Raw genomic sequence first — 12,396 nt, forward strand, 5'->3', positions numbered from 1 at the left:
AAACTTACCACAAGATGGTGGCTGCCCTTGCTGCCGAGTGCCAGGGATCTCTAGACCCTGGGCATCCACACACCAGCACATCCCTTCCACCTGGCACTGTACTGCCTGGTAGTCCCCATTTCTGTGGCAGCTTGGGATGTATGGATGGCCAAAGCTGGTGGCAGCAAACTGCTCTACTTCACACTTGGTGGGACCTAGAAAAGACCACACCACACAGCAAAGGAGGCATATGTGAGTAAGGTCTGTGTGTTCACTGCCTACATGGAGATTTGCTACCCCAGAGCTAATTCCCTAACCTTACTTTGGTGCAATAGCCATGCAAACAGAAGTGACTCCAAGACCCCAGTGATTCCACAGCAGAAGCACATGTCTGTTACTAGCTGGCTACTTACATCGGAACCTTCCAGAGATGACTAATTGAATGGCCAGGAAGCGTCTCTGCAATATCCGGTACATGGTGCTTTGAGTGAAGGTGGAGGCCTGGTCCAAGCCAGCAAAAATGGTATCATAAATTTCATCCAGTAGCAACTCCAAACCTGAGAACATGCAAATAGGATTTCAGGGATGGGGTTCTCAGGAAAGAAAGCTCTAACCTTGCTGAGCTGACAGAAGTCAAAAGACCGGAATCTTCACCAGTAGCATTCTGCAGTGGGTCCAGGAATGTCCATCCTATAGACACTGCACTTTGTCATTGGCTACAAAGTTCATGCTTGAAAACAAACCATGCAGCCGAGTTAGAAAATAATGACAGAAATAGGCACAGCATTTTAAATAGGTTTTTGATTTTTGCAGGGCCACATCTGTGGTTATCCTTGGCCATATGCAGCCCGATGCAGCCCTTGGGCCATAGGTTGGACGTGCCTGGAATAATACTCTAATAGTTTACAAAGTCAAGGCTGCTGTTGTAGCTGTGCAGTGTTGAGATCACAAAGGAATGCTACCAGAAGAAGGAGGCTGACAACCTGCCCTGTCTTCCACTTGCCACACAGCAAGGTGGGCACCCTTTTCAGCCTGCAATGGCAGCAACACAAGCAAGCAGAAGCTTCGGCAGAGGCAGAGTACCATAGCTGGCTTCTTCCACACCCACAGCAACCCAGCAAGGATGTAGAATGCCAGTGTTATTTCTGCCTTAGGCACTAGAGTCCAAGAATTGCACTTGATCCCTTTGCAATGCCAGAAGTGTGGCTGATTACCTGTCTCAGCCAGCTCCCGCCCCTGGCTGTCAGCACAGTAACAGTACCCAGACACCTCAGGGAACCTGCTCCGGAAGGAACTGAAGGTCACAAACGCCTCTGGAAACCTGACAGAGAGGAAGACGCATGGTCACCATTTCATAAAAGATGAGCCATCTTCAGTCAGAATCACTGTGGCAGAGTCCTCAGCTGAGAAACTGCCATTGCAGCTCTTTCCTATGCTGGCTTAATTTAGCCAGAGCAAGGTCAGACTATGCTTAACTGTCATCTACCCATTAGCCCTTTTCCTCAGGGGTAGCATTTTGCCATGCTGGGTTCACACATGTGTCTCAGAGGACCAGAGAGAAAGCAGGTCGTGATGAGCAGTATATCAGCTTCCCCAACAGCGTAACCGCAGAGTGCAAAGGCCAGGTTTGGTTACAGGCATGATTCAGAAGGCTTCATTTTGTGAGAGCAACTGCTTCCAGAGCTTCTTACAATTCTCAAGAGCTTGTAAAGAAGAAGACAGATTCTATTACAGGAGATCTGTAAGGAGGAAGTGTTGCCACTCCATCATTAAATGCCACAAAATCAAATCGATTTCATCATTTGTTTCTATCTCGGCGGATGCTACACTGAGCCCATTTGCTGGGTCCCCATCTTTGCATCTGAGGAGACTAAAGTACTGTTAGTCATAGAGGAGGTCCTCCCATGAGCAATGAAGTAGTCAGCAAGGAAAAATTTCCTGTTTATTCAGTACCAGGAGATGTTTTCGTGTCCTGTGTAACTAGTAGATTGTATTCAAGCGTGTGCTCCTGTGTAACTAGTATTTAAGGGTGTGCTTGTACCTTGTCTGAAAACCTAGCATGGCAAGTTGCTCTCTGCACACAGAGTTCTACTGCTACATAAGAACTTCTAGCAGAATACTAAAAAGAGCCTGCATGTGCAATGGTGAGGAATTGAAGTGAACTATGTTAGCCCCCACATTGGATAAAATACTACAGATGACGGTGATACTCATAAATGAGCAAAAGGGAACAACACTGAAAAGGGACAGGTATAAGATAGCAAATACACACGTAATGGTCGTTATCATGAAAATCCAGCTTGGAAGTCAATGTAAGGGGTGGGAGGCTGTCCAATTCTGAACACGGGCAGACACAGGTATTAGTTAATAGAGTGGACTTTATGAGCAAGATATCAGTTGGTTCTTTACCTGAGGACCCTAGAGTCCAAAGGCCAAGTTTGCTTTAAAAATACATGAAAGTGTTATATAATTAAAGACCTGTTACAGTGTTGCTTGCCTATTATCATGGGCTTATGGATTATGTGGAAATGGATGCTGCAAAAGTAGAAATAAAAAGCTCTGTCTTCTTCCCACAGATAGGAGATACATAATTTTTTGAAAGTTCTCTGGATAATGGTGATGTATGCCTTTAATCCCAATACTTGGGAGGCAGAGGCAGGTGAGTTTGAGGTCAGTCTGGTCTACAGAGTGAGTTCCAGGATAGCAAGGGCTGCACATAGAGATAGAGAACCTCTATCTCAAAACAAAAACAAAACAAAACAAAAACAAAACAAAAACAAAAACAAAAACAAAACAAAAAGCAAAAACAAAAAAACAAAAGCTCATTCATTGGAAACTGAAATAATTTGGTTTTAAAAGTGTGGATGACAGTAGAGCAGAGGCTTCTGTTTGTTAAGCCCTGCATTGCAAAAGACAACTGCAAAATGCTCCGTTACGTATTGACTCATTTATGCTCCTCACAAGGTGATGGTATCATTTTCACCTCAGCGTTGAGATGAAGGCAGCAAGGAATATGGGCTGCCTTTCTGGCCTAATCCTAGTACCCTAAATTCACATTTGCCCTTATCCAACATCTGATTCCAGAATATGCCAATAGTGTGCTTTGGGCTTGGCTTCTGTCTCATGTCCTTTGATGCACGTGTCTGTTGGGACATTATTCTGTGGGTGCTCCACAACTCCCTTGCCCTGGCATCTAAGAGATGCTGAAGATGCCATGTTAAGGACAAATTCACATACCAGTTCCCCAAATGCTGAGGGGGTTCAGACATCCCCTTCAGCAAGAGGCACATGATGTTTAAATTTCCCTACACCATGAAGTGCTGAGGACATCCAGAGGCCCACCTCAGGCCAGGGGAAGGGATGATCCTCCAGGGACTATGGATGACTTCTAGTCCCCCTTTTGAGGTTCTTGGTCTTATGAACAGAGCAGTACTGTTAGTGCTCTCTATGTGGCCTCTCTTGACCTCTTCCCTTTCCTGCATTCTGAGAGTCTCTCCCTGACTTCAGCCAGAGGACGGTCCTTCCATCCTTTCAGGACTACTACCTGGAGATCTGCTGTTGCCACTCCCCAGCACAAGCCTCGGTGCCTGTGGAGCAGACCCTGTGCCTGCATGATCATTTCTCATCAATTCTGTATTCACTGAGAAGGCCTGGGGGCCTTGAATAAGTATGGGAGAATTCTTGTCACTGTTAATGCCACTCAGAAACAGTAACATGCACTGTGTAGGGAACAGGCAGACATGCTGCCAAGCACTTTTCATAGCCCATTTGATTCTCACATCTTCCCCTTAAAAAAAAAAAAAAAAAAAAAAGCTCCAGATGACAACTAGGCGAGTTGACATGCAGAGTGGTAATGGACCAGGGCATCCTGATCCCACTGTTCCTTTCTCATGGAGAAGGCTAGATAGTAAGATAGTCACTAAAATAGAATGTGGCCCTTTGGGGCGCTACCTCCAACTGGCAGTGATTCTTGAGTTCCTGTATTTTTACAAATTAATTTAATACAATCTAACTTTTGTGGGTAGGTTTTGAAATGATGCCCCCACCTGTGAGTTTGAGGACCCCTCCTCTACTATAGTTATTCCCACTGTTATAATAGTTTGGCTGTTGCCTCTTCAACTGGCATTGTTGACCTGTCACCATGACAAATTCCCTTCCCTACATCAGTCACATAAAGGCAGTGTCCTGAAACAGAGCTGGTGGCCCCAGTGAAGGACAGCCTGGTTCCATCTCCATTTTTAGATCTGATGGATTTGGCACAAGAAGGATTCCAAAGCAGGAAAACGTGAGCTACATTCTAAAGTTACCACTGGCTATTTGAGCAGGAAAGAATGGATGACATGTCTAGAGGGATCATTGACATGTCTCCAACATCCAGACAAAACATACCCCAAGGGAAGGGAAGGAGAGCAGAGAGGTGAACAGCCCTGGAGGAGGAAGAAGCAAGGCAGAGCATGCCAAGGCCCAGGATATCCATCACTGAAATCAAGTGTGTGGCTGGCTGCTTATGGGCACTGGCCCCTCATTAGCAGGAGGGGATTGTCAAACTCTACATCCAAAGATGGCGTTGGCACTGCTCCCTTGCTAAGTATCCAAGGACAACAGCTCCTTCCACCCTTAATAGAATAAGAGGGTGTGTTTACCTGAGAAACTGGATTATTCTGACTGAAAAATAATCTCTTCTCTGATTATAGCCAGAGCTCAAAGGCAAATACAAATCCCATCTCACTTCTATAACTTTAAAGAAAGATTTTTCTAGACCATTCTTTGTCCTGATTTCTTAATTTCTCTTTCCACTCAGTCTTCTCCATGATTTCCACTAACTTTCTTTATCCTGTTTTAGGCACATGCCAAGAAAGATAAAACTGATATACTTAATGAAACAAAAAGTGTGTGTTTCATCTTACAGAGAAGGCAGAGACCTTCAGACAGAAAACCCTAGACAGAAGTGAGCAATAGCATCTCTGAGCTGATGCTCACACTGAGTCACCCCAGACTCAGAGCTAGTATAAATGAAGTCCGGTGGAATCTGGATGACTGGTCCCTAGCCCTAGCCCATGGATTTACAGAGTGCCACCCATGACTCCGGCTCCCTTGCAACACCCTCCACACGATTAGAGTCTCTTATTCTTCTTGTAGGCAGGCCTTCAGAAACCTAACCTGCAACAAATATGTTAACAAATTGACAATGTGATGATTCTCTCCCACACTGGAGCAGGTAGTCCTTAGGAGAGGGCCACACACATGACATAACGTGGTACCCAAGTCAAATTGGCTCGAATAAATTGCCTTGAAGGGGACCAGATGAAGTGTCTGTGAGGATCTCCCCAAAGTCTCATGTGCCAATTATGATGATGCTTCAGTGTGGTATTAAGGTACTCCTGACTCTTTCCACAAGACAAATGGGATAACAGATGTGCTAGGGCATTTCAGGAAAGGCTTGTTGCTAGGCAGGCAGGGCAAGCATAACAATTAATGATAAGGGTCGATAAAAGAATTTGAACTCAAGTTTCTAAAACCTTGATAATGGCACCAGCCATACCTTACATTCTTCAGGGCTCCCCCTGCATCTTGGGGTAAGACAAAGTCCCACAGTTGTGACTTGGCTGTGGCCATAAGGAAAATGGAGCATCAAGAAGAGCCAGAATATCTATTACCCATCACAACGTGGCTCCTAGCTTTTCAGCCAAGTTGCTATAGTAAGTAATGGCTTTTCCTCATAGGGAGGAAAAGGACCTACAGTGGCCAAGTTCAAGCACAAATCATGGCACAGTACATTGAGAACCTCACAGGGGAGTAGAAGGAGCTGTCCCTGGGTCTCAGGATTTCTAAGGCTCCCTGGAAGTAAGTCAGTTGTTTATGTCATATCTACATGGGATATTCCAGAGTCAAATCGTGGCTTTTTCCTCCCAAGCACATTTTCAACCATCTACTCAGAAGGAGCCATCCCTGACTCTCCTCTCCTCCAGTTATTTCTTGTTCACATGCTGAAGTCCTGTGTGATAAATATGTCTTCAGTAGAACTTCATCTCCCAAGCACTACTGCTGCGCCTAGATGGAGCTACCATCATCGCCCTCAGAACTTGGAACTTGGGGTGCAATCCCTGTACTCACTCTGCTCTTCCCTACCCCCAGGATATTGTTTTTTAAAGTCTAGGATCTGGTGGTGCTTAGGCAATGCCCTACCTACTCAGAGCCTTGCCCTACTCCCATGCCTTAAAGTATTTGAAGCACTGCCAAGGGCATACATTAAAACAGATTGTCCATTGCTTATCTGAAACATAACTGCAACTGGTTGTCCTATAGTTTATCTGTCAACCCCAGGTGAACTGGGCCTATTCTATATGGATTTGCAGCTCTTTCCACTGGCCCAAAGGAGTCATTGGACCTGGAGTGAGTGAGTGAGTGAGTGAGAGAGAGAAAGAGAGAGAGAGAGAGAGAGAGAGAGAGAGAGAGAGAGAGAGAGAGAGAGAGAGAGAGAGAGAGAGAGAGAGAGAGAGAGAGAGGACATTTCAGAAGTGAATGCCTTTGTTAGCATTAACAAGCAAGTTGCTTCTCAACTTTTGTGTTTAACTAGAGTGCCCTCTTGTGTCAGTATCTATGAACTGAGCCTCAATGTCAGAGTGCCCCAAAGGTTTTGATGCATCCACCAAATCTCTAAAGTGGGGGTTGTAGACCTACTGTGTGCAAAACTCTGTGCCTTATGCTGTGGGAGAAGAGAAATTAGTCACACAAATTCAGACAGCAGACGTCTAAAGTCTACTATGCTTCCTTGGGTGAGCTCTTTAAAGTCTTCAGTTCTCTTGGCTGTATTCCAGAGACTATGCTTTCTAACTATGTCTGCTTTAAAGTTATCTAAAATTCCTTGGATGCAATTAGCATCGGATGTGGCCTTGTGCTCTCAGCTAAGCTAATCAGTAGTCACCAGCAGGGGGAAATCTAACCTATATTTTTCTGAAACTGGATGCACAAGAATTCCCTGATGATGAGCAAGTTGGGATGGTGCATGTTCTCAGTGGCTTCCTAAGTGAAGTCTCAGGAGAGCTTAACCATGGCCAGTGAACAGAGCAGAGAACAGTGGGGAGGCTATGGAAAGGTAAGTGACCAGGTCCCGTTGCAAAACAGTGGCAGACAAAGAACACTGCAGGTGGCAGAGGCAAAGGCTATGGGGCAGAGTAGTACTGGAAACAAGACAAGACTGACAGGAGTGAGGTGGAGAAACTCTGAGGGACCCAGTACACAGAAGGGTTTGGTACAAAGCAGACAGTTGAAGGCTACCTTCTTAATCAAATAAATAAATGCATGCAATCTCCGACTTCAGTCTTTTAAAGTGTATTGTGAGTTTTGTATTTTAGGCTGAACGTAGGAAATTGCTGATAATGAATTTCGTGAAAACCTTGCAGGATGTGACCTAACAAAAATGGCAAGCTTCTAAAATATTATGCAACTCAGATCAAGTTTGTCTGTGGGACCTGCACTTGGGGCACTGTCCATGACCCCTCTGGCACAACGCATGGGAACGTTCTCTCTCACACAGAAACTGGCTGTTCTGGAAGGCAGCCACATGGCAGCTCAGGTTCTCCCACAGCAGTGTTCACACAAGCTGTGCTTTCTTTTCTCTCTATTCAGAATGGGCTGATGTCATCTAAAGTCTACGGGGCCCTTCACAATCACGGGGTGTTCCAGGATAGCCAGATACTACCTGGATATTTGGGACAGAATGTATAAGGTGCTTCTCATTTTATATTTGTTATTTAGAGGGGAAAGTCCTTTACAAATTCACACACATGCAGAACTTAGAGAAATGCATGTGTGCCATCATACCCATGCTGTCTAATGGGCTATTTTCCCTTTGATGGGGATTCCCTTTCTGTCCACTCTTCCCCTGCAGCCCTCATCTCCAGGTGGCCCTCAACAACCATGTGGTCCTTCATATCACTTCTACTCTTGGTTCTAGCCAGACCCAGACTACTCATCTGATGACAGGATCATATGTGCACATAAATGAACTTCTGTGCTACAGGTTTTTAATAATTAAATTGTGCACTGCCCATTTTGGGTTGTGTTAGCATACATGCTTTGGCATCCTGCTCAAGTCAACATCCCTGGCTCTGATGCCCCCGATTTTTTTTTTTTTTTTTTGAGCAGCTATACAAATATTTATGGTATGTTACATTGAATCAGCCACTCTCCCTGTTTGCAGGACAGTCTCTTTCCTCCCCAGTTCTCTTCTAGGATGGGGAACAAGATAACAAAGAACCTGATGTGTAGGTCTTCACACTCTGCCATTTGTATTTGCATGGTAGGCTAGTGAGGCTGAGCATACATGTATGTGATGTATGTGGTGGTTTGAGTGTGAATAGTCATCATAGGTGACCCCCCTCCATAGATCACCAGGAAGTGGCACTATTTGAAAGGATTAGGAGGTGTGGAATATTGGAGGAAGTGGGTTCAAAGCCTGTGCTAAGCCTAGAGTCTCTCTTTCTCTGCCCATAGATCAGGATGTAGCTCTCAGCTTACATGCTACCATTCCTCCCACTATGATGACAATAGACTAAACCTCTGAAACTGTAAGCAAGCCCCCACTTAAATGCTTTCTTTTATAAAACTTGCCATGGTCATGGTGTCTCCCTACAGCGATGAAACACTGACCAAGACCGTGCAATTGTAATTTCAATAGCTGTTCCCAGATGGCTTTGTTAAAAGACCTGCCAACAGGCTGAACTTGCCTGTCAGTGACAAATGAGGGCAAGGCATCTCTTAATTCTTTACCAGGCTGCATGTGACACACGGTACGCCCAGATCCTGATACATATGTAAGCTTGAAGGGCCAATGGCCCCTGAAGTGCTCCCCTCCACCCCTCGCGCCCCCTTACCTGTTATAACTGTGGATCAGATCAAAAATCATCATGTCTGTAGTATTGACAAACTTGCACTGGACAGGCATAAACTCCCCCTCTGCAGAGCACTGGGGTGGTGACTTGTCTCCTACCCCATGGAGGAGACGACGGCTTCTTATCTCACAGCTCCTTGGACCTAAACATTTTCAGGCAAAGCTGTTCAGTACTTATGCATGGCTAGGTATTTATGCTACCCATATGACCCATGGAAACCCAATAGTGCTCAAAAGGCCACCAGAGGCTCACAAGTATTTGTTGAAATCTCGTCTGGGCTTGTACTGTCAGCCAGCAAGCCAGGATCTGTGGAAATGATTTAAAAATCATGCAACTGCCTCTGTGGCATTTTTCCTCTCCCTCAAAGCCTAGGCATTCTGTGTATTGTCAACCATGTGATTCACGTGGAGACAAATTGTAGCCCACCAGGAATTCTGGTGCCCATGACAGTGACACTTACACGCTGCTGGCCTCCCCAGCTGACGGGTGCCGTACACCTCCATCCCATCTGTGTCTACACACCAGCATTGCATTTGCCACAGGTCACACTGCACTGGTGCATAGTCCCCTGAATCTTGGCATTGAGGAAGGTAGACCGCATCTGTGCTGTTAATGTAGCTGTTCAGCAGGACTTGCTGCTTGTGCAGCTGGCAGAAGGACAGACCTGAGGGACAAGGAGAAGCATCAGCGGAGGGCTGTTGGGGAGCAAGCAGGATCAGCATCGAGCTCAGGAGGACCCTTCCTCCCTGAGGGACACTCAGCCAGACATCAGAACGTTACAGCATCTTGGGAACTGAGTCAGTGTAGGGTGGTTCTCACTAGCTCCTCGTCACTGTAGAGGAGCTTGCTGTAAGGTTAACAGAGTGTCTGAATCGGGATTTCTGTGAGGGTTACCTGTATTGCCTGAAAAGTGGCTTCACTACTCTACATTTCTCTCCCTAACTACAAGTGAAAAGATAGCCACCTCCCGCCCCCCCCCCCGGACATGGGGGGAAAAGCCACATCCTGTTTGCCCCTGTGGATAGCTGCCACGCACCAGGTTTGTGGATAGCTGCTATGCACCAGGCTTATCATGTTGCAAACCATCACATTGGGTGAGGCGGGGTTTCCGTTCATTTTGCAGATTTGGCTTGGATGTGTGTAGATCAGAGAGAACAGGTGACTTTGGTTAAGGTCATGATGTCAGAGAGTGTGACGGGCCATCAGGATCCCCAAACCAGACATGCTGGCCACATAAAACCAGACACTCAGAACCATCATCTACCCACTGGAAAAGAGCTTCACTTTAAGCCTTGCCTTCACCATTGGATAAAAATTTGCTGACACCATAAAACCTGGCTTGTAACCCTTCTGTGTCTGCCGGTCATAACTGACTCAGTATAGGGCATGCTGGCTGCCTCATGGGAAGCCCTTGCTAGCTACTGGCTATGCTTGAGTGTCTCATATGACTTTCATAGGAGTCCTTAGGAAATTGGATCTTCTGTATATGCAATGATGAGGATCCAGACTTGCCCACTTCACTTCCTTAAGCCTAGTCCTTGCCCCTAGATGTGATGTGAACTAGTGTAAGTGTCCCTGCCCCACTGGGTGCCCCTGTGTGACTTACAAGCTGTTGGCCTCCCCAGCTGCCTGCTCCCAGGTACTTCGCTGCCGTCAGCATCCACACACCAACAGGATTGGCCATCATTTTGACATTGGATTGTCCTGAAGAGAGAAATCCCATGTGACACCAGAATGGCTTCCTGAAGCCACAATCTGCTTCCAGATCAGTGAGACCAGGGGCTAGCAAGTCACATAGGCAAGCCAAAGTCCTGATCAAACAAAGCCATGGGGTGAGTTCCTAGGGTGGGGGAGATTACACCGAGAGTCACTAGGTAGCCTGTGGTAGAATGTGGTGGATAAAGAGGAGAGCATATGTGGATCTTCCTAGGGACAAGGCAGGGCTGAAATTTCAGAAAGAAACATGTACAAGACTGGTAAAAGCAAAACAAACAAATGAAAGAAAATAAAACCGCAGAGGTATACTCCTTAACCCCTCCCCCATGACCCTGAATTCCCAGAGGTCCTGACTAGAGTTGGCCAGTGGTTGTGCCTATGGGAAGCCTGTGTAAGTGATAGGAGCAGGGAGGGTATCCCTAAAGTCGGAGGTGAGGACTCTGCCTGTGACTGCACAGTAGAGAGGGATAAGGAGTCTTCCTCCATAGGAAAGAGAAAGTTAGACCATAACCTCACTCAACCTGGACAAACACAGTGCCAGGACTCAAGATGCGTCAGAGTACCTGCAAAAGAGCCCCTTTCAAAGCAGGGCTCCCTGGAGAGAAGTAACCAGGAAGCCCAGAGAATCTATGAAAATGGGGTTAGCCAAGTAATAGGCACTTCCTGCTTTGCCCCGCCAGGGAACTGGCGGGTGGGGTGGGTGCCTAGGAGCACCGTCACCTCTATTTGGACTTTACCATAAGGCCTTACAAACTATGTTTTAAATCAGTTGAGATAAAGCTTCAGCAAGACCTGAGGAGCTGTCAGAAGCAACAAACTGTCTGTACTTGAGGACAGAGAAGGAGCCCCCCCCCAAAGATAGTGTAGCTCAGGAACCTGAGGAACTGGGTGGATACAACTGGGGATCACAGGGACAAGTTGTGAAAGGTTCTTCAAGGTGTTTTAGGGCCCTGGAGCTCTTTCTAAAGCCAGTCTTACTGGAAGCTTCCATCTTCAGAGCACTGTGGAACATAGTCAGCCTGCTTCAGAAAGGCCTTCTCCCTCTGCAGCTCACAGGGACGGAGCGGTTGTGAGTCTACCTGGTATTCTGCGTGAAGGGAAGCAACACATGAGAAGGGTGCAAGCCCTGTCTCCACCCCCAAGGACAGGCCTTCAGATACAGAGACACGGCCTTCACCTTCTCAGTCTTACTGACAGCCCTTAATAGCATCTCTAGTGCACAATTAGGTCATTTAGTCATCTGCACTCTCCTGGGGAGGCGGGGGGAGGAGGGAATCTCCGTTCTCCCAGTTTCTTTATCACTACTCCACCAATTTCTAGCTCTGGGATATTAGGCACTTCTCTGCATACAGGTCTCTGGGCCTCTTTCATCTGAACAGTAAAGAGCAAATATCTAGCCTCTGGGCATTTGTGGGGTTAGATGAGAACCAGCATGCTCAAAGGCCTTGGCCAGAGCCTGGCTGAGCCCCATGCCTGAAAATTCCCTTTTCAAACTATGGCCTCAGCCTTAGAACTTACCAAAGATGTTGGCTGCCACCAGGCAGACTGAGATCAACAAAGTAAAGACCCACAAGACCAGGGCCATCTTCCCCCTGCTCCTGGGATGAAGGGGTAAGAGTCCCACCTGAGTCTCCTCATAAGGGAGCCTTTATAGCACAGTGCAAGGGCTGCTGTCATGCTCAAGTACACTTGACGAGGCAGTGGCTCACCTTGTTTTCTCTGCCAGTCACAGGAACTCCTACACGAGTCTGCTCCCCCTAAGAATACTCGAGTGCTCAGTAGGGTGACCACTCCAGGATGTGGGGAC

At 46.7% G+C, this 12,396-nt stretch overlaps 1 protein-coding gene across 2 annotated transcripts in view; it reads right to left on the reverse strand.

The window, feature by feature from the left end:
- Window positions 1-12,174, reverse strand: part of Tg (thyroglobulin) — a 175,191-nt gene extending 163,017 nt beyond the window's left edge. For both annotated transcript variants that reach the window (XM_051159577.1, XM_051159576.1), the window contains exons 1-8: window positions 12,108-12,174; window positions 11,568-11,676; window positions 10,480-10,577; window positions 9,334-9,537; window positions 8,856-9,015; window positions 1,194-1,300; window positions 393-536; window positions 9-194 (exon numbers count right to left, since the gene is read on the reverse strand). In XM_051159577.1, the coding sequence (XP_051015534.1) occupies window positions 9-194; window positions 393-536; window positions 1,194-1,300; window positions 8,856-9,015; window positions 9,334-9,537; window positions 10,480-10,577; window positions 11,568-11,676; window positions 12,108-12,174 (1,075 nt within the window). The remainder of the gene's footprint in view (window positions 1-8; window positions 195-392; window positions 537-1,193; window positions 1,301-8,855; window positions 9,016-9,333; window positions 9,538-10,479; window positions 10,578-11,567; window positions 11,677-12,107) is intronic.
- Between the last annotated feature and the right edge of the window lie 222 nt (window positions 12,175-12,396).

Source organism: Acomys russatus, chromosome 17, assembly GCF_903995435.1.
Source record: "Acomys russatus chromosome 17, mAcoRus1.1, whole genome shotgun sequence".
NCBI classification, from domain to species: Eukaryota; Metazoa; Chordata; class Mammalia; order Rodentia; family Muridae; genus Acomys; species Acomys russatus.